This window comes from Canis aureus, chromosome 21 (genome assembly GCF_053574225.1).
Source record: "Canis aureus isolate CA01 chromosome 21, VMU_Caureus_v.1.0, whole genome shotgun sequence".
NCBI lineage: Eukaryota > Metazoa > Chordata > Mammalia > Carnivora > Canidae > Canis > Canis aureus.
In genome coordinates, this window is record NC_135631.1 from 22492518 (window position 1) to 22510348 (window position 17831).

At 59.3% G+C, this 17831-nt stretch overlaps 1 protein-coding gene across 3 annotated transcripts in view; it reads right to left on the reverse strand.

Moving 5' to 3' along the window:
• The window catches only part of ABTB2 (ankyrin repeat and BTB domain containing 2), a 165652-nt gene that overhangs the window by 22782 nt on the left and 125039 nt on the right, over positions 1–17831 (reverse strand). For all 3 annotated transcript variants that reach the window (XM_077863554.1, XM_077863553.1, XM_077863555.1), the window contains one exon: positions 12512–12725. In XM_077863554.1, the coding sequence (XP_077719680.1) occupies positions 12512–12725 (214 nt within the window). The remainder of the gene's footprint in view (positions 1–12511; positions 12726–17831) is intronic.

The following is a 17831-nucleotide window of genomic DNA, read 5'->3' on the forward strand; positions in this document are numbered from 1 at the left end:
AAGGCCCTCCGACAGGACCAGGCCTGCAAAAGCCATTTTACCCCCCTTAAAAAAAAAAAATGAAAGAGAATAAACTTCTTAAGGCCTTGGTTTTAAGAGGTCCCTGCAGCCTGGAAAAAAAAAAAAAAAACCCGGCCCCACTCAGCAAGCGTATGATTTATTGGGATTACAGCCCTATAAGCAGCGTCTTAACAACATGGAACAGGAAACGACTCTAATTTCCAGCTCAAAGCAGGCTCTGTTCCTCCTCGAGGTGGTGGGCAGCGGCCTTGGGCAGCGGGGCACAAGCCTGAACCAGCGGCCGTGCGACCCAAGCCCATGGGGTGCCTGTCCTCAGGGACCGGGGCAGCGACGTCCCTCTGTGCCCACCCAGGAGGAACTGCGCGTGGATGCAGGCAGGCCCTGGGTGTGCCCACGGCTGGGCAGGGCCTTGAGACCTGGCCTGAGCTCAGCCCTGGGAAAACCGGGCTGCAGTTTCTTCACCTCCACCCTTGGCAGGGAGGACAGAGGCCTCTGGACGCAGGCCTGGCTCCAGGGCTGGAGGGCTTGAGGGGGTCTGTGACGCCTTGGGCTGGCACCCTAATGAGATTTCCCCCTTACCCAGGAAATAGCCCGCCCTGCCTGTGAGCGCCCTTAGCCCAGGAGAGGGGTCTCATGGGGGCCAACTGGACCGTCTCCCACCCTCAGCCCCTAAATTCTTCAGGGCCCCACCTTCAGACGGAGCCCCTGCCAAGCCCTGGGGTTGCACAGGGCCATCTCCCTGCCGCACCACCCTTCGCCCGGCTCCCCGGGGGCACGCACTGCCCCTGTCCCCCCCACCACGCTGTCCGGGCTGGGGCTGCAGAGGGGCACCACCAGGACCCCGCAAAGAGACCAAGCTTTGTCCCACCAGACGACAGCCCTGCAGGCAAAGACCTGTCTGGGAAGGTCGAGGTCGGCTCTCCCACGCTGGCTCCGAGGCCTTCCCCGCGGGCTGCCCAGGATCTCCGAGAGCCGCCGTGGCCCGAAGCACCAAGCCAAACCGTCCACGGGGAAGAAAACCCACCGTGTCCCACGACGTCAGATGCTACTCCCAGCACAAAGGAAGCAGTTCTAGTCTGGTTCACATCTTGGACTAATTAATTTTGTAGAATTGCTTGGTAAACCAGAATGGTTTGGCCCGGCTTGGCGGCCGGGCGGGGCAAGCACCTGTCCTCTGACCCGCAGGCCTCCCCGCTCCGCGGCTGACCCACGACAGTATCGCCACGCGGGGGTGGGGACCGCGGGCAGAGGCAGGGCTCGGGCCTTCCTGCGGGGAAATACGCTTCCCTTATTGCAGCTCATCTGCTACGGATTAGGGGCACTAAAATCCTCTACTTGCCCAGATCTGCGTACGGATGTAAATCTAGAATACAACCGGCCGGCTCCACCAGCCGAGCAATTCCTCTGCCCCGTCCACCCCGCGGGGGCCTGGGAGCGGGCGGGGGTGGGAGTCATTCAGGTGACTCCTGGGGCCCCCTGGCCCCCGAGGCACCCCCGGGATAACAGAGCACTAACGTGAACCCCCGTAGCGCGAGCTAAGCACCTGGCACCACTTTAGCCCCTCGGAGCCGCTGACCCGCTGAGCCCTCACGTGTGTCCCGAAGCCGGTACTCCTACCCCGATTCACACCTGGGCAACCGGAGGCCCAGGTGAGCCCCCCCGTGCAGGCACCTAGTGAGCGGCAGAGCCGGCCCCGCTGTGCGCCCGGCCCCGGGCTCGCAGGCCGCGTCCCTACGCAACGGCCCTTCCCCGACCCCCTCACGTCAGGGACGAGTTTTAGGTGAGTAACTGCGTGTTTTGTCACCGAAGCCGGGCACTTTAGACAAGGGGGGCCGCTGCCAGGCACACTAGAAGCGCCGGCGGCAGAGCGCACGTCGGGTCTCCCCGGTGCCGGGGCGCCTCGGCAAGGCCCCGCCAGCCCTCCAGCCCCGCGCCGGCGGCCCTGCCTCTTGACCTCACGCACTCGGGGCCGGGCGTCCCCGGTTTAGGGCGTCAGGTTGGCGGTCCTGCTTGGCTCCAGCGGAGTAGCGCCGCCGAGATCTGTCGCCCCTTCCTCCACAGTCTAAGGCAAGGCAGGTGACCGGCTCCGCGGTCCGGCGGCTTCTAGAGGCGTCTGGGGGCGGCCCAGAGCCCGCGAGGCCTGGCAGAGGAGCAGGGGTCGTCCCTGACCCGAGAGCGGGGCCGGGTGGCTCCCAGCACCCTGCAGCCCACACGGCTCCCAGCTGCGCGCCCAGGACACCGGCGCTGGCTTCTGGGCGGCAGGGCCGCGGGCTGCGGGCCGCCGTGCACACAGTCCCCGAGCGCCACCGCGGCCACCCGCAGGCCACGCTTCATTATTACTCGGCATCTTACAAACGTGGAGACCGAGGCTTTGAGGGGTCTGGACGCAGACCAAGGTCACAAAGCTAGCCGCTGGCACTCTGTCCGGCTCGAAAAGGACCCGCCACACGCAAGATGCTCGGAGCCCCGTAGCCGGCTGAGAACCTCGGGAAGCAGGCAGGGTGGGCGGAAGGCAGGCCTCGGTGGCTCCCCGGGCCCCCCTCAAGCTCCAGCTTCTGCACCGGTGGCCTCACCAGCCCTGAAGCCAGCAGGGAACGGAGGCCGGGCTGGGCCCCGGGGCCTCGGGGGTTCTCCAGACCTCTGGAGAGACTTGTCCCCGCAAATGTCCAATATTAAAGCAGCAAAGCAGGGGCAAGTCCCAGATGGCTGTCCTGTCGGCGGAGGGGAATCCATAGGGGTGCCGGGCAGGCAGGTAGGAGCGGGCCCGACTGCAGACATCATCGGAGCTGCTGTCCCGACCCCTCAGTGCCGGGGAGGCAGCGGCTCAGCCCTGGAAGCCGCCCTTAAGCCCCGAAGTCCATGCCCCGCAGAGCTGGGACTTCCCACACCGAGGCTCCCGGGATGCCGGAGATACTACAGACAAGGGCGATCGTGGCTCCGTTACAAAGACTGTCAGTGAATGAAGCCCCTGGGCCTGCCACCTCCCAGTCTCCCTTTCTGTGGGGACCGGTGGTCCCAACAGTGGGGCAGGAAGTCACACGCAACAGGCAGCCCCCGGCGGCACTTGTCAACGGCAGGCAGGGCCAGGATCCTGCCCTGTCTCCATCCCCCGTTATCTGGCACTGCCACTTCCTTTGTCTGCCCCCAATCCCTGGCTCGTTCCTCGTCAGACGCTGGACAGACGCCCGTCCCCAGGCTGCCCACCCTGAGCCAGTGAACTCTTGCGCTGAGGAAGGGCGAGCTGCCTAAGTCAAGCTGGGCAGAGGTGGTGCCTACCGAGGCCCGGCCCCCGGGGTCTCGTCCCCTGTCCCCTGGGACGGGAGGGGGACACGGCACCCTGGATGGTGTGAACACTGTGTTCTTATAGTCCGTCTCCCCGCCTGAGCTCTGCTCGGCCTCGTCCCAGCCGTGAGCTTGGCTGCCCCTGTGCCCCTCTCCAGGCCTCGGTCTGCTCATCTGTGAATGGGGGCGGGAACAGCTTTCTCCGGAGCGGCCGTGTCTGTAAAGCGCTTACAGGCCGTGAAGCTCTCACCAGATGCTTCCAGCCCATCAGATGGTCTCACGTCCCAGTTGAAACCTAGTAACCACAGTCCATCCCATGGAGGCGCCGGGGCCAACCAGCAAGCAAGGGCCTGGGTACCCCAGCAACTGGGTGCAGACACTGTCTGACCCTCCGTCTTCTGCTCGGTCTTTGAACCAGTGGGTGGATGAAATCCAGTTTCTAAAGTTTTCTTAAATCCCTCGGCAGTAGGTTGTGATGCATCTGAAGTTTGGACACGCCTCTGTCCAAAACCGTCCTCACTTGGTCCTTTGTGACACCTGGTCTATTTCATCTTCTCGGTCACTTGCTTGGCGCCCTGGCTTCCGTCAGGGCTGAGGTAAAGGAAGCAGGGGCAGGGATGCGGGCGTGTCTAGGAGACTTATTTATTTTAGAGAGAGGATGTCCAACAGCCGCCCTGTGGAGCATGGAGCCCCACACAGGGCTCGATCTCACTACCCCAAGATCATGACCTGAGCTGAAACCAAGAGTCGGTCGCTTAACCAACTGAGCTGCCCAGGCCCCCTGAGAAAACGTGCATTCTGAGTACATGTGATGTTTTAGATTCACCACTGTCGGGGCACCTGAGTGGCTCAGGGGTTGAGCATCTGCCTTCCGCTCAGGGCGTGATCCCGGGGTCCTGGGATCGAGTCCTGTATCGGGCTCCCCCACAGGGAGCCTGCTTCTCCCTCTGCCTGTCTCTGCCTCCTTTCTCTGCGTCTCTCATGAACAAATAAAATCTTTAAAAAAACAAATCAATAAATTCACCATCGTTTCTGGACTCAACACGACTTAGTTTTTCTAGGCCTTTCATAAGGTTGACGAAAACAGTAATTACACGGATAATGGCAACTACCAGGTATGAAGAGCTTACTCTGTGCTGCTAAGTCCTTTAAACATGTTACCTCACACGATGGCCACAAGAACCTCTGGAAGAAGATCAAGCCATTTTCTCTTTTCTTTTTTGTCTTTTCTTTCTTCTTTCTTTCTTTCTTTCTTTCTTTCTTTCTTTCTTTCTTTCTTTCTTTCTTTCTTTCTTCTTTTCCTTTCCCTTTCTCTCCCCTTCCTTCCTTCCTTCCTTCCTTCCTTCCTTCCTTCCTTCCTTCCTTCCTTCCTTCCTTCCTTCCTTCCTTAAGATTTTATTTATTTGACAGAGAGAGAGAACACACAAGCAGGGGGAGCTACAGAAGGAGAGAAAGAAGCAGGCTCCTGATGAGCAGGGAGCCCGACACGGGACTCGATCCCAGGACCCCGGGATCATGATGTGAGCTGAATGCAGACGCTCAACTGACTGAGGCGCCTGGGTGTCCCCAAGCCATTTTCCATTTAAAGCAGAGAAGCTGAGGCCAGAGGAATGAAGGAAGTTGCCCAAAGTCCAACCTTTAGGCTCTACTTCCTATTTCACTCACTGAACAACATACTTAACAGCCCACCACGTGCCGGGCACTGCTCTCTGTGCCGGACACACAGCGGGAACAAAGCCACTGGGTGGTACATTCTGGAAGGTGAGGAGCTGGGGAGGGGTGGGCAGGTAGTATCGGGAAGAGGAAGGTGCTCTGGAGAAAAGTGGTGAGTAAAGTGATGCGGAAGGACCGGGCGGGAGTGGGCCCACTCCCCGTGCGAGGCAGACCGCAAACAAGCCACTTCGGAGGCTACTGGATGCGTCAGGGAAACAAGTACTAATTCACCCAATAGCTATTCTGATTTCTTTTACTTCCACTGTGGGTAAGCAGATGGAAATTTAATGCACAAAAAGAGAGAGAGGGAAAGAGAGAAAAGAGCTTAACGTTGCAAATCTTCTTGAAATGGTATTTAAGGGAACCCTAAGTCAGTAGCATTAAAGCCCCCGCTGCCATCATCTCTATTATTTGATAAGAAAATACTTTCGCAAGCTGAGCAAAAGATTAACGAGCCCACTTCTTCAGGCTGAGCACACAGCCTATCCGTGGCGCTTCCTATTTATGTAAAGTGCTCGGTGGAGGGGAGACAGCCCCCCTTCCGCATCTGGAATGGAACAGAGGCGCCTGTCCTCTCTCTGTACCTCACTCGTATGGGGGGTATCTCCCCACAACTTGGGGAGTGCCCGCGGGAGGCAGGATCGGGAAGCAGAGGAGCCAGCAAAGGCGGTCACCTTACACAGGAGGTGATCCTCACTTGACACGGGGAAACTGAGGCTCAGATGGGAAGCCGGACTCAATCAGACCCCAGCCTCAGAGCGGCAGGAGCCGGACTTGACCCTCAGGCACCTCTGAGGATGTCCTTCTCTCCCCTGGAGAGCTGCCCCCGACCTCGACGTATTTGCCTAGATGCACGGTCGGTAGGAACCTGAAGAAACAAAACCCAAATTCTCTCCCACTAATTCTTGTGATTTAAAAATGTAGACCCAATTTTGTCGCGAAGTACACACTCTGAGACAACTAAGTCCTCGTGTGACTTTTGCTGCCCGTGCCACTCGGCCTGTCCCAAGCTTCCTGCGGCTGTCCCTGCAAGCCCGGGCACCACCCCAGGCTGTTCTGAAGGCCGCCCGACTCCTCCGGGCTTCCCGAGATCCCCCTGAACACGGTGGCGATGCTGACAACACCCCGCGTGCCAGGAGCTGCTCTAAGGGCTCTCGGTACATTAGCTCAATCCCCCCTGTATCCCTGTTAAGACGAGACCGAGGCATGGAGGCGAAATGATGTGCCTGAGGCCACCGGGTCCATAGGGGCAGAGCCAGGACCGAACCCAGTGGGCTGCCACGCCCGAGGGCTGACCTGTGGCTCACGTTACCACGCAGCAGGCTGCCTCTTACACTGTCGGGGGGAGGTGCTCATTTTTGGGGGTCTCCTGTCTTGTTTCTGCCTCCGTCAGTAGGCTAGAGACCCAGTCACAATAGGCATCTGTGTCACTGGCTCCTGTCTCTTCCTGACACACAGACGTGCGGGGAGGAACGTGAGGACCTAGGTCAGCCGGTGACCACGGTGTCCGCCACTTTACCCGAGCTCCGGAGACGCTGGCTCTCCTCCGTCCCCGCGGGGCTCGTAGGCGGTGGCGGGCTGGTGGTAGCCGCGACGTGTTAGGTCACAGCACAGACCCCTTGAAAACCACAATTTAAGAAACGCCATTCCATGTCAACACAGCCAGGCTGCTCCGGGTGCCAAATCTGTCCTCTGCACCTGCTCTGACCATTATAACGACGAGGGGGAGGGTGGCAGCCGCCACTCGATGAGCATCTTTCATGTGCCAGGCACGGAGCTAGGGCTTCACCACATTACCTCGTTTACTGCCAGCCGCCGTCTTACCTTCACCATTTTCCCAACGGGGAAACTGAGGCCTGGAAAGATGAGCCGACCTGCCATCCTGCTGGAGAGAGAACGCCTCCAGGGGGACCCCAGAGGCTCATGGACTCTCTCTCCCCCTGGCTGGTATCTAGAACCACCGGCGTGCACTTCCAGGAGAGCGGGGGGACCTGTAACGACTCCTTTGCTGGTCCCCCCGCTCCCAAATTCGGTGTCCGTTCTTGCTGGAAACTTCTTGGCTAGCCAGACGTGGAACGGAGCAGCCCAGAGCTGGGCCAGACTCGCACCGTCTTCCACCGGGTCTCACCGGGACAAGGGTTTTGGCCTCCGTGCAGGCCCTGGGGCCTCTCGGGGAACCGCCACGTCACGCGGGTACCAGGCCGGCACTGTGGGTCCCCGGTGCCCCCCGAGCCTGTCTGCTGCTGCAGAACCACATCCCAGGCTGCTCCAGGCTGGGGCGTCGGGCGGATCTCGGGAGGAGCACCTGCCTCTCCTGCAGGCATTGGGGCCAGCAGGGCGGGAAGGGATGCCCAGTGCCTTCTGCTTCCCGGGCTCTCAGAGGGGTTCGGATGCTGAGGGGGGAGGCCGCAGCGAGGGCAAAGCGAACCAGCCACCAGAAAGCACCGAGCTGGAGGGCAGGGCCCGGGCCCTGCAGGTCACAGCTCAGCCCTCTCCTCCTTATCTGGGCCCGCTCAGCCCTGGCTCCCCTGCAGCTTTGTCCTGCACCCCGATTCCTTGCTCTCTACCACGCTGCCCCCCTCGGTCTCTCCTGCCACAAGGTCTCCACCTGCTGTTCCCTCTGCCCAGTACAAATGATCATGGTAAGAAATCACAGTAGCTGGGGCACCTGGGTGGCTCAGTGGTTGAGGGCCTGCCTTCGGCTCAGGATGGGATCCTGGGGTCCTGGGATCGAGTCCCACATCGGGCTCCCCGGGGGGAGCCTGCTTCTCCCTCTGCCTATGTTTCTGCCCCTTTCTGTGTCTCTCATGAGTAAATAAATAAAATCTTAAAAAAAAAAAAAAGTCACGTTCGCTAAATTGAGGAGTAACAAACAGGTCTCTCACATTTGCAGAAAAAAGCAAAATAATGGGACGCCTGGGTGGCTCAGGGGTTTAGTGCCTGCCTCCAGCCCAAGGTGTGATCCTGGAGTCCAGGATGGAGTCCCACACTCTCATGAACAAATAAATAAAATCTTAAAAAAAAAAAAAAGGAATCACAGTAGCTGATATCTAGGGTTTATCGTGTCCTAGGTACCGTCCAGAAGGTTAGGAATGTCAGCTCATTTGGACCCCACACCTTACCAGCGGCTGTAAGGACGACACACTAGGGGTCTACAGGACCTGGGCCTCGGCGGGACCTCCTGGCTCTAAAATCAGTCCGCGGTAAGTCCGATCTGAGAGGCGCGTCTTTGGCCGCAGGTCCCTCCTCAGACCCGGCCGTGGCACGCTAGGAGTCCTGACGCCAGGCGCTTCAGGTCCCGTCTCCAGCGAGCCCTGGCTGGGCTCCCACACCCCTCTGGGCCCCCAGGCCTCCCAAGTGTGCCTCCCCGACAAAGGGGCACCAGGCGGGGCCGGGGAGACGGACAAGGCCGGGGCTCCAGCAAACGCAGTTTGTGGACAGGTGGCCTGCGATCATTCCTAGGGCTCCCACTTCATCCTCCGAGGTCTGGCTTCGCTGCTGCCACCGCCAGCAGCTCAGAGGCACTTGGGGACGCCACCTGCCGAGCCCGGGCCCTCCAGCGCCCGAGGTTTTGAAGCAGAAAATTGGTTTGCCTCCTGCGTACCTCGGCCCCCTCTGTATCCCGGCCTGTGTCTCCCCCGCGTGCTGGGCTTGCACTCTGCTGGCGAGCGTGCCCCCGCCCACTGCCCGTGCATCCGCTTCCCCGGCCCCCGGCCCCAGCAGGAGGACGACCGAGGAGGGGTCTCCCACCCAGGATGCTCGGCCCCCTAGTTCATCCCTCTGCCTCCGGGCGCGACTAGCAAGGCCCACACTTAGCCAGATGGCTGCCCAATCTCCTCCAGACCTCGGGGGAAGGAGGCTCCCCCATCTCCATGGGCAACCCTGGATCTCTGACAGCAAGTTCTTTCACTTTTCAGGCTTGGTCTCGGGTGATGACATGCCCTGCAGGGCAGCAGCTGTGACTAATCCTGTGTGTGAGACCCTGCCTTGCGCCTCGCCGAGGCCTCCGATGCAGGGCTGCAGGCGGGGAGGCGCTCGGGGAGGGTGCGGGGAGCTCCCATCTGTGAGGCCCTCCCAGGGCGGCCAGGCGCGGATCCTGGGACTGGAGAGGCAGGTGGGGCAGGGATGGCCCCGGGGGAGGTGGCCCCAGTGGCCAAGGCCCACCCGGGCAGCCTTGAGAGCTTTAGGAGCGGGGCTGAGCAGCCGGGCATGGTGCAGGGCAAGGGCTTTGAGGTCAGAAGTTGGGTTCAAATCCCTGCTCTGCCACCCAGCAGCTGGCCTTGTGCCCTTGTTTGTAGGATGAAGGTAATTCTAGCACCTACCTTGCTGATCTGTGGGGCACGGAAGAAACACAAGTAGACAGAAAAGCCCTTTCGAAGGAAAAGCTGGCTACCCCCGTCGTTCCCATCTTACAGGTGAGGAGCCTGGAGCGTGGAGGGGCCTGCGTGGGAGGCTGGACCAGACCCCTGGCTCTCTCCCCTGGGCCCCTGGCTCGCTGGCGCAGCACACACAGGCATGTCAGAGCGCCGTCCTGTCCCTGGCAAAGCTGCCCCTGCCCACCCTGGGCTCCCACTATTTCTGCAGCTCCCCTCTCCAACCCAGAGCAGGGGGCTCTGGGGGGAAGGGCCCCTCCCGGGGAGATGCCGATGCCCGTCCGGCAGCAGCGCAGAGGCAGCACGTGGTAGAGCAGGGCAGGCCTCCATGAGCTTCACACGGGACGTGACGGCAGGCCCACCCCTGATCGGCACGGATGGGGTTGCACGGCCCCCAGTGGGAAGGGAGGAGGCTCGTTCCCCCAAAGCAGAAATCTGTGAGCACAGACTCGAGCGGCACCATCAACGCCACCAAAGGGCTCCTTAGCCCACGTGCAAGAGGTCACCCAATCCCCACAGACCCAGAAATCCCCAAGGCAAACAATCCCCGAGCAGCAGCCACGTTCCGCCATCACACGGGGAATCAGAAGGCCCCGCCTGGTCCGGGCTGGTGGCCTCGGCCCCCACGCTCCTGACACAGGGGAGATGGAGGAACTGCAAGAGTCAATGAAGTGGGGTGACGGAGGGAGAGAGGGACAGCCAGCCCTCCCGCCATCCCCAGACTCCCTCAAGCCAAGCTCTGTCTCCCCGGAGCTCTGGCAAGCTCCAGCTACTTGTGTGCACGGAGAGGAGGTTTTCCCCAGGGCTCTGGCGAGGACACCCGAGTGGCGGTGCCCGGAGGAGACACGTGGCTCAGCCTGCTGTGGAACGTGAGCCCGGTGGCCCCCAGGAAGGCCGGCCAGGCTCCCCGGGGCCTGCCCCGTCAGACGGGGCCCAGGCGCGGCGGGAGCCCCTTCAGCAGCCGGGGGCCGGGCCACCACACAGCTGTCAGGCTGTCTGCCAGTGGGTATTTTTAGGGTGTCCTCCTTTTCGTGCCCAAATCCAAAATGTCTGGATACGTTTTTTTTCCTGACGGTGGTTCCAATTCCTCATGTATCTAATACTCATTTGAAATGATTCATGGAAAAATGCCTTCGCTACCAATTTCTTTGCGCCACAGACAGTGTGGTTTTTAAATAATGAGAGATCTACGCACACACACGCGCGCGTGCACGCTGCCGCCCAAGGCCGGCTGCTAGGATCACGCCCAGGTAACCACGGCGGTCACGCGGGAGCCGGAGCTGTGAATTCTCCCGGGAGGAAAGCCACGGGCAGCCGCAGACCCCCGAGGGGCCCCTCCCTGGCCTGCCACGGCCGCGGGCCCCAGGCGGCTCCGGTCCTCCCCAGCCCCCTTCCCTCGGGGGAGGGGAGCGCCCTGGGGACCTCCAAACAGCACGTGAGCCCACCCCCCCCCCACCTCAGCGCGGCTTCCTGGCCCTCCTCCTTCCCGGCCAGCTCTGGAAGCTTCTCCACCAAGCAGAGCCGCTGTGTCTTGGGGCCCGCGCTCTGGTTCCACCTTCCTGCCGGGCGCTTCCTTCAGGAGGCCGCAGCTCCGCCCGCGGCCTTCTTGCTGTGTCAGGCCCACGGTGACCCACCTGGGCCTCCGTTCACCGTCCGTCCCCGAGACGACCAGCTCCAATGACACCGGCCACAGTAACGGCTGTGGTGGCCTTCCCTGGGAGTCCGCCACGCGGGTCACCCGGCCGCCGCTGCTCCATGCAGGACAGTGCCGCACAGCAGTGGTGGCAAGTTATCAGACCCCTCCATGCCTCTACTTCCCCACCCGTGCAATGGGGCTGTGAAACGTGCCCACTTCCCGCGTGCACGCTAACGAGCGCACACGTACAGGGCATAGCCGGTGCTCAGTAAACGCCCGCTCATCCTCGTTCAATCCTTCGACTGCTTCAGTTCCACCCCGTTTGCGGCAGAGGAGGTCGAGGCGCAGGGAGGGCCGAAGCCTCGCACAAAGCTCTCCCCGAGCACCGTTTGTACCCAGGCCGCTTGACCCCGGGCTCGCGGGCTCTCCCAGAGTCACAATGGCTGTTTTGAACGAACCAGGGCACCCCGCATTTGTTGACCGTGACCGCGGGGGCAGCGGAGAGGTGGGCCTGGCTGTGGAGCAGGTGTGAGGACCACAAAGCTGATGACACCCCACGCCTCTCGAAGGCAACCTGCGGCTGGGGTGGGGGCCCTTCCAGGCTGTGGCCCATCCCTTCCACCAGGCGGCACAGCACCCCCCCCCCCCCATGCCCCTCCGCCTCCCGGGCTCTCTCCCTGTCTTTCTAAACCAAGGGCAAGTCTCCTGGTTCCTGGCACCTGTGAGCACACAACTCTTGAGCCCATGGATAGACCCCGACCACCAGGCGAGGCCCGTGCCAGCGTGTATGAGGTTCTGGGCAAATTATAAAAAAAGAGCATCCTCTCTAGGGAGAAACAATTTAAAAGGCAGCCCTCTGAGTAAGACCAACTAGAAAAGGCACCTTTGTTCAGGCCGACCTGACGCTGCATATGTCTCCCACTCGTGCCCCTCCCTGGGTCCCCTTGTGCAGTGCAAAACCTTCACATCTGTTTTTAGTGGCCCTGCTCCCCGCTGGGGAAGGGTTGAGACCCGGATCCTGCGGCTCTTCAGCCACTAACCTGCCAGGACCATGACGTCCTCACCTATAACATGAGTGGACAGGGCAAAGCATGCCTCAGCCCCCTCCCACAGTGGGAACGGTGGCATCATTGTGATCACAAGAGGTGCTGCTACCATCGACGGGGGCCGGTTACCACCCGGACGCTGCCCTAAGCGCCTTTTCTCAGAGCCCTCACCCACTCAGTTCTCACTACCACCTTTCCATGCAGGTGTGAATACCCGTCTTTTATAAAAGGGGCAACTGAATTTGAGAGGGCCCAGGAGGGGAGCCCAGAGCTGGGACACCCGACACAGAAGCCAAAATCCATTCTGAGCCTCAACGACCCCAGGCCACCTCCACCCGGGGTGAAAGCTGCCGCTGCATGCCAGGCCAGGGCCCTGTCCTCACCTTGCTGGGCAGCGAGCACGCTGGGAGGCGCGCACGTGGGCTGGGGGGGACCCCTACCGTTCGTTGTTGAGGGCCATCCTCGGGGGGTCCAGGTTGGGGTTCTCCATGGACTCCATCTGTGGACACCGCAGGAAGTAGTAAAGCGTGTGGAGGGCGTCGGGGGACCAGGTGATGGGCTGGGGCGGCTGGCGGGCCTGGCGGGCGGGGCTGGAGCCGGGACACAGCGGGTGGCGCCCCTGCATGTGGTGCATGGCACGGGAGACTAGGTCACCTGGTGGGGAGGGCGGGAGGGAAAAGACCAAGTGAGTCCCCCACGCTCACCTGTCCACGGCTACTGCTCGTGGCTCACGGTGCCCCTCGCCCTGGTGCATAATCACCGTTTCCCGGAGCCAACAGGCGGGGGCGGACACTGTCACCGAGACGCACAGTAGCGATTTCGTTTCCTTTCACTGCCAGTCTCGCCTGAACAGTTGAGCTCAAGCCTCGGCAGGGCCGGTCTCCTCCAGAATTTAGGCTAATGTGGTTTCTCTTTCGACATCCCACGCCCTCCACCCGCCCGTGGGCCTTTCCCCAGCTCCCTGACCAAGGGAGGCCCAGCCTCTGACACCCAGCGCCTGGCGGCACGGTGACCCTCCCCTGAGCCACCCTGTGCAAAGCCCAGGTGCTTGGGCGGGGAAGGTCCCTCCATGTCTAACACATCGGGTCACACGACGCCTCCACCAGCCCCGAGTGCTCAACTGCGTGCCCAGAGTTCAGTTTCCCAGAAACAGGACTTCATTTGGTCCTTTTAATGCTGGGGCCAAGTAGTATCCCCACTTTACAGGTGAAGAAAGTGAGACCTAGCTGGTAAACAAACACCCACCCCCTACGCTCCCCTGGTCACAGGGTGGCTGCGGTGCCCCGAGCTTAACCAGCCAAGGTCCTGTGGCTAGTAAATGGTAGAGCCTAGACTCGAATGCAGGCGTCTTTGACTCCAAAGTCCATGAACTGTGACCCAGGCCTGACCCACTGACGTCTGTGGGGTCCCTGGGTCCCCATATCCTGTGCTGTGTTTCTGCCCAAGTCAAGTTTTCAGTCTCCCACCCGCCCGGGGCAGGAAATGTCCCATCATTGTGTGAGACCACAATGCTGAGACAGGATGGGCCAAACAGCCCCAGACACCTGCGGGCCCCTCTGTTCTGGAAAAGTGGCTACCCTTCCATTCTCCCCAGGCCTGAGAACTGGGGCCTTGCCTGTGGGCCAAGCTTCCCCTCACCCGGGCAGTTCCTTAGGGACAGCCCCTTCCAGGGAAGGCCTCTGGACAAGGCTGGCCACGAAGCAAGAGAGGCCCACAGGCTGGAGTCTGGTGAAGGGCATGCGACTTGTCACAGAACCAGCTCACGTAGTCAACTGGCCTCCACTGCAGCCTCTGTGAGTCTGGCACTCTGCTGCCCCGTGTCCCCAGCTCCCCACACGGGGTCCGCTGCAGGAGGGGTGCCCGGCAAACATCTACAGGCTGCAGAAGTAGCCTTCCACGTTCACCTCATTTTAAAATACAGCTTCCGGTGGGGCCTGACTTGAGCCCATCAGCGGCCAAGGTCTCCTAGGCCAGCCTCCGCAAGGGCGTCTGGCTTCCGAGCAGGGAAAATGACAGCCCCGGAACTGGAGATCTCCGCTAGGCTCTCCATGCCTCCCCCACCTTCCTCGCTCCACACCTGACTCTGCTCGTCCTGCGACTGTAGCTCAGCTGCCTGGACACCTCCGGGAGTGGCTGCCAATGCCTTACGGACACCTGGCTCCCATCCCCAGGGCTCGGATTTAATTGGTCTGGGCAGGACCTAGGCGTCTATTCTGTAGAGGTTCTGGGGATCCCTGGGTGGGCGCAGCAGTTTGGCGCCTGCCTTTGGCCCAGGGCACGATCCTCGAGACCCGGGATCGAATCCCATGTCGGGCTCTCGGTGCATGGAGCCTGCTTCTCCCTCTGCCTGTGTCTCTGCCTCTCTCTCTCTGTATGACTATCATGGGTAAATAAAATTTAAAAAAAAAAAGAAAATTAAAAAAAAAAAAAATAAAATCTGTAGAGGTTCTGTCGGTGAATCTCGTGTCCAGTGAGGTTAGAGAATCACCCGGTTAACGGATGAGAGCACAGATTCCACAGCCAGACACGCCTGGCTTCCGATCGGGGCTCTATTTCCAACCAAGCACCTTATAGAGGTTTCTCATCAGAGCCTCCATTTCCTCATCTGTAAATGGAATAATTGTATCTAACCTCAAAATCGTGAGGATTTCAAATAAATAATAAGTATCATGCTTGGCACAGAGTAGTTGGAAAAGTGAAATACAAGACACTGCTATTACTGTCCTATTGCCATTATTCCTCCATCCTACGGACCACCTCCCGTGGTGCTCTTCCTCCCAGGAATTTTTCCCATGCAGTCAGGGTTTGCCCCACATTTCCCAGGACACGAGGAGTCTGGGCCCTGAAATGCTAGGTCCCAGCCCTGCCCTCGGGCTCCTGGGTGGCAGAAACTGGCATCGGTAACATCCCAGGCCAGGCCGCCTCGCAGCAGCAGAGCTGGCTGCAATAAGCTGAAACCTGGCTTCTATTTCTCCAGGTCAAAATGTCATAACTTTTGGCAGGATCACAGGACCACAAGGAGGAGAAATCAGAGAGTTCCCGATAGCATCAAAGAGAGACCTTGTGGAAATACTTCAAAGGCTTGACAAGGTAAAAGCCATTATCGTTAATTAGGTTTATGATGGTTTTATTGTTATTGGTGTAGAACCCTTTTGGCAGCACTTTTCCAGCCAGGATGCAGGCAAGAAAATCAAGGAAGAAATGGAAGAAGCGGCCCTTAAGCCTTCCCTTAAGGGAAGCCGGGCACAAAGAGGGGCCTTCCAAAATTTGGGGGGAGGTGGGGTCATCGCCGAGGGGCAGCTGGAGATGCAGGTCTGCAGCCTCCGAGGTCCAGGCCCAGCTGTGTGCCAGCCTCTCCGAGCCCAAGCAGCAGAGGCCTGCAGACAGCTCCGACCAGGCGTCTAGAACCCTCACTGCTCTGCCGCCAGGGCAGGCTGCTCACTTTGGGTTCTCTCCCCAGGGCGATCTCCCTCCCTGCCACCTTCTATGGTCTAGGCTTGAGACTCCTCTGATCCTCACAAGACGGGATGCGTCGTGAAGGAGGTATTTCCACTTTACAGGCGAGGAAACAGGCTCGCAGAAGTTAAACGGTTTGTCCTGGTTGCACCAGTGTGAGTGAACAGCCGGGACTCGATCTGGGGACCCTGCACCGCAAACGCATGCTCTTGGCCAGGGTTCCGTGACAGTGCGGTCTGTGCCCTGGGGACCGGTCTGCAGTCTGGGTTGTTACCGTTCGTTATTGGGTCACACAGGCTAATTTTAGAAATGGAAACTGAGCTTTAAAAAGTTCCCCAGCAATCTGACAAAATGATTTTATGTCTAACAATTCTTAAAAAAAAAAAAAAATTGGCTTGCATTTTACATGTCTTTGATTTCGCTTTTCTAGACGTTCTAGAAATTTCTATCCTGTTTTACCAAGTCTGTAATGGGGTGGGGCAGAGAATCCGCACTCCCTCCCCCCTCACCAGAGCTGATTTGAGAAGTCATGGTCCAGACTGGCCTGCTCTCTTGGTTTCGTGCAGGTGGGCGCTCAGAGCCACTCCAGAAGGGTCCTTGTACTCGAGAATTAGCTGATCCTAAGCTCCAGGACACCTTAGTCTGAAGTCCAGAAATGCCCACAAGGCAGGGAAAAGCAAGCCTGCACTGCTTGCTAATCATGAGAGCCTTGGTTGGAGGTGCTGTGGGCTTGTCTGTCCCAGCCTCGGTATGAGCCACCAAATAAAAAGAGCACGCAAGAGTCAGCAATGTACCTCTGTCTTCAAAACGAGGCCCACATCATCTGACTACCTTTAAAAAGAAATGCTTAGTTTTATTTATCTTCTCCTCTTTCCCATTTACCTTTACACGGGAGGGAGGGACAGAGAAAAATACAAGTGCCCAAGTTCCCTCTGAAGCTGGACCTGAAACAAGAAGGAAACTTCTAGACCTACCTGGCAGGCTGGTCATGGCCAGGTGCAGGGAGTTAATGCATGTTAGAGCCAGGGTAAACTTTTAGGTACAGGGAGCTCGGTGCCAAGTATCACTAGCCTCATTAGGTTCTTCAGTCTCAGGGAGGAAAATCTGCATTATCTGCCTCCACCTTCGTCTCCTCCCTCCTTTGCAGTGGGTTAGCAGAAACCCCAGTTTCAGGGTGAGGGAGGTGGGGCAACGTGGCACACGATACAGCCCATTCCGGCATCTGTGAAGAGGTGCTAGGGGGATGCTTCTTCCCTCTGCCCCGAGCAGCAGCTGAAACAGGATGTGGACGCACCCTAGGTGGGATTTAGGAGGCAAACAATGGACAGTACAGAACTCACTCCTTTACACGCACATTTACACACACACATAGCATCAGGTGCTATTCCAATAGCGGGGATACTGAACAGCAGCGAACAAAGCACAGGAAGTCTGTTCTCATGAAGCTGACATTCTAGTCAGGGGAAAGAGATGACAAAGTATTTACAAGTAAATATATGACATAGTTTAAGTGGTGAGCAGTGCTCAAACTACAGTTGTATGGGGGGAGGTGGAGAAATGAGAATGGGGTGCTCATCTATATAGGGGTGCTCAGGGAAGGCCTGTCCAGAAAGGTATCATTGGGGCAGAGATGAAGAAAATGAGAGACCAACATATTTGGGTATCTGGGGGAAGTGGTCTCAGGCAGAGGGAACAGCTAGTGCAAAGGCCCTGGGGTGGGAGGATCTTGGCCAGGAGGCCAGCGTGGCTGGAGCACAGTCAACAAGACAAGAGCAGTAGGCGATGAGGCCAGATCATATATCGGATTCTGAGCTATGGTGAGGATTTTGGATTTCAAGCCACGGGAGGATGGAGGGGATATTGAGCAGATGAGTGACACAATCCGCTTTGTGTTTGACATGGCCCCAGTTTGGACTGAGTTGATAGGAATGGAGGTGGCCAAAGGGCCAAACTAGAACTTGGGATATTTTTAGAAGGTAGAAGCATTAGGGGCTGAATGATAAGGGCAGAATGACGACAAGCCCTCCTCGGAGGACGTCCCTAAATGGTCCTCCCTTTGCCTGACTGTGGTTTTAACGGGCACAAAGGCCGCCCTGGTAAAAGGCGAAGGATCAGACTCTAATCCTGATGTCAGCCGCCTGAGATGCTGGTGGGCGGGCTGCTGGCCGCATCTAGGGGGCCCACAGCCCCAGCAATTAAGCCAGACCTCCTTGAGCCCACCTCTTACAGGGTCCCGGGGGGCCCCGCACCGGCCCAGACTACAGTGATGCCGTCCAGGAGACACAGAGCCTTCTCCCCCAGCCC